The sequence below is a fragment of the Argentina silus genome, assembly GCF_951799395.1.
Source record: "Argentina silus genome assembly, chromosome: 1".
Lineage (NCBI taxonomy): Eukaryota > Metazoa > Chordata > Actinopteri > Argentiniformes > Argentinidae > Argentina > Argentina silus.
In genome coordinates this window covers 1,110,121-1,112,969 of record NC_139655.1, presented here as the reverse complement: position 1 = coordinate 1,112,969, position 2,849 = coordinate 1,110,121, and the positions used below count along the sequence as shown (strand labels likewise).

The following is a 2,849-nucleotide window of genomic DNA, read 5'->3' as shown; positions in this document are numbered from 1 at the left end:
GATTTGGGCAGTCTGAGGGGAGGAGGGGGAGAAGGGGAGGAGGGAGGAGGGTGGAGGGGAGGAAGGAGGAGGGTGGGGGGAGGGAGGAGGGAGGGGGGGAGGGTGGGGGGAGGGAGGAAGGGGAGGAGGAGGTGGGGCGGGTGTGGGGGTTATGTTGTGCCCTAAGGATCGGTCCTGGTGTGTGTGTGTGTGTGTGTGTGTGTGTGTGTGTGTGTGGCGTGTGTGTGCATATATACGTGTGTGTGTGTGTGTGTGTGTGTGTGTGTGTGTGTGTGTGTGACTCACCTGTTCTGTGCGCCCCCAGCCTCTCCTGCAGCGCGGCCCTGTGTGTGTCCAGGGCCTCAGCGAGGGGCAGGGTGGGGTGTCCTGCATGCTCCCCAGACACACACTCTCACACACAGCATCCTCACACCCCGAGCAGTACAGCTCCGTCACCTACACACAGGGGGACATTGTCACTGTGTGTGTGTGTGTGTGTGTGTGTGTGTGTGTGTGTACAGGAGAGTGTGAGCGTGCACGTGTGTGTCTCTGTATGTGTGTGTCCATGTGTGTGTGTATGTGTGTGTGGGTGTGTGTGTGTGTGTGTGTGTGTGTGTGTGTGTGTAAGCATATCCTTACCTTGCCTGTGTGAATGGGACAGGCCACTTCCTTGCTGGGTGGAGCCTCCAGGACGGTACACTCCTCACTGCTGGTGTCAGGTGACAGCTGCCCTTCCATCTGCAGACCAGGGGGAGGGGCCACACGTACAGACACGCCCCTTTCCGCAGACCGGGGGTGGGGGGCAGTAGGGACAGTGTTCTCACTACTGTAGTTTGTATAGGAGAGGTTCCTCTCCTTCCTCAGTGGAGGGGGAGAGGTGGGGGAGAGGTGGGGTAGAGGTGGTGGAGAGGTGGGGTAGAGGTGGGGGAGAGGTGGGGTAGAGGTGGGGTAGAGGTGGTGGAGAGGTGGGGGGGAGGTGGCGTAAGGCCAGTCTCTGTGTTACTCTGTAGCTGTTGGTTCACCTCTGGAGGAGGAGAGAATCATCTGTGTCCTACAGGAGACGGGAGAGGGAGAGGGAGAGGGGAGAGGGGAGAGGGGAGAGGGGAGAGGGGGAGAGGGGAGAGGAGAGGGGGAGAGGGGAGAGGGGGAGAGGGGGAGAGGGAGAGGGGATGAGGGAGAGGGGGGAGGGAGAGGGGAGAGGGGAGAGGGGAGAGGAGAGAGAGAGATTATCAAAGTGGACACACACACACACACGCACACACACACACACACGCACGCACGCATCACATACACACACACACACACACACCACACACCACACACATACAAACACACACACGCAAGCACGCACGCTCACGCACGCACACACACACACAATTGTATCCCCTAGTGGTTAAACTTGAGCCCTTAAACAAATAATCCTGTTAGCAGATGAACAGAGGGATGAACAGAAGACAGACAGAGAAGAGAAGAGAAGAGAAGAGAATAGAGGAATGAAGAGAAGACAGACAGAGAAGAGAAGAGAAGAGAAGAGAAGAGAATAGAAGAGAATAGAGGGATGAAGAGAACACAGACAGAGAAGAGAGAGAAGAGAATAGAATAGAGGGATGAACAGAAGACAGACAGAGAGGAGAAGAGAAGAGAATAGAGGGATGAAGAGAGACAGACAGAGAAGAGAAGAGAAGAGAATAGAGGGATGAAGAGAAGACAGACAGAGAGGAGAGGAGAGAGAAGAGAATAGAGGGATGAAGAGAAGACAGACAGAGAAGAGAAGAGAATAGAAGAGAATAGAAGAGAATAGAGGGATGAACAGAAGACAGACAGAGAGGAGAAGAGAAGAGAAGAGAATAGAATAGAGGGATGAGAGAAGAATGTTCATATGTTAACACCAGGTGGTGTCTCTGATCACAGCACCCCCCCCCCCGCACCCCCCCATCCCCCTCTCCCTTTATCAACCCAGATGGTACAGTCTGATGGACCTGTTCAGAATGGACCTAGGGCAGATGGTACAGTCCACATCACAGGAATCTGTCAGGACTATCAACAAGCTGTCAGCTTGTTCAAGATAACCACAGGTACAAGGTATCCACAGGTACAAGATAACCACAGGTACAAGGTATCCACAGGTACAAGATAACCACAGGTACAAGGTATCCACAGGTACAAGATAACCCACAGATTTAACAGAAGAAAACATTCAGAACAGGAAGTATTGTCAGTTTGAATAATATACCGTAATGCTTGTAAAAGGTGTGAATAATGAAGTGTTTTCATATCAACATTTGTGTCTAGCCCACAACAACATGAGATTGGCTGTATCATTTCTTGTGGGGATGTTCTTCAGGAGCCTACCCCACTTACAGCAGCAGGGCTAAATGCTAGCCCTGGAGCCACTCAGAGAAAGCTTAGAACGGACATAAGACTGTGTCTGGAGGAGCCTATAACACTCACACAATGAAGTGTAAAATGAGGTCGAATAACTTCTAAAACGTGAACTACCCCTTTAACCTTTTCATAGACGCATTCATCACACAATCATACCAGTTCAAGTCCTGTCATACCAGTTCAAGTCCTGTCATACCAGTTCAGGTTCATGGATGTCATTCACACCCGTGATGTTTCAAAAGCCTCGTTTTTTTTATATGTGGTAATAATATAGGTCACAAAATGTCTTTCACAACAAAGAGACACACTGGTTTCTATGGCAACCTGCAGGATGAAAAGAGAGCGGTGGAGAAGGGGGGGGGGGAGTGGGGGGGGGGGGAGTTGGAAGCACCCGCCCCCACAAAAAATCTACCAGAAGTCAACCAATCATGTGTAGCCTCTGACCCCCCCCCCCCCACACACACACACACACACACAATGAGCTG

General features: G+C 51.9%; 1 protein-coding gene across 1 annotated transcript in view; it reads right to left on the bottom strand.

Annotated features, from left to right (window-relative positions):
* The window catches only part of trim2b (tripartite motif containing 2b), a gene marked incomplete at both ends in the record, with an annotated part of 8,482 nt that extends 7,765 nt beyond the window's left edge, over window positions 1-717 (bottom strand). The window contains 3 exon segments of the mRNA XM_083681441.1: window positions 299-390; window positions 393-435; window positions 619-717. Coding sequence (XP_083537567.1) covers window positions 299-390; window positions 393-435; window positions 619-717 — 234 coding nt within the window.
* Between the last annotated feature and the right edge of the window lie 2,132 nt (window positions 718-2,849).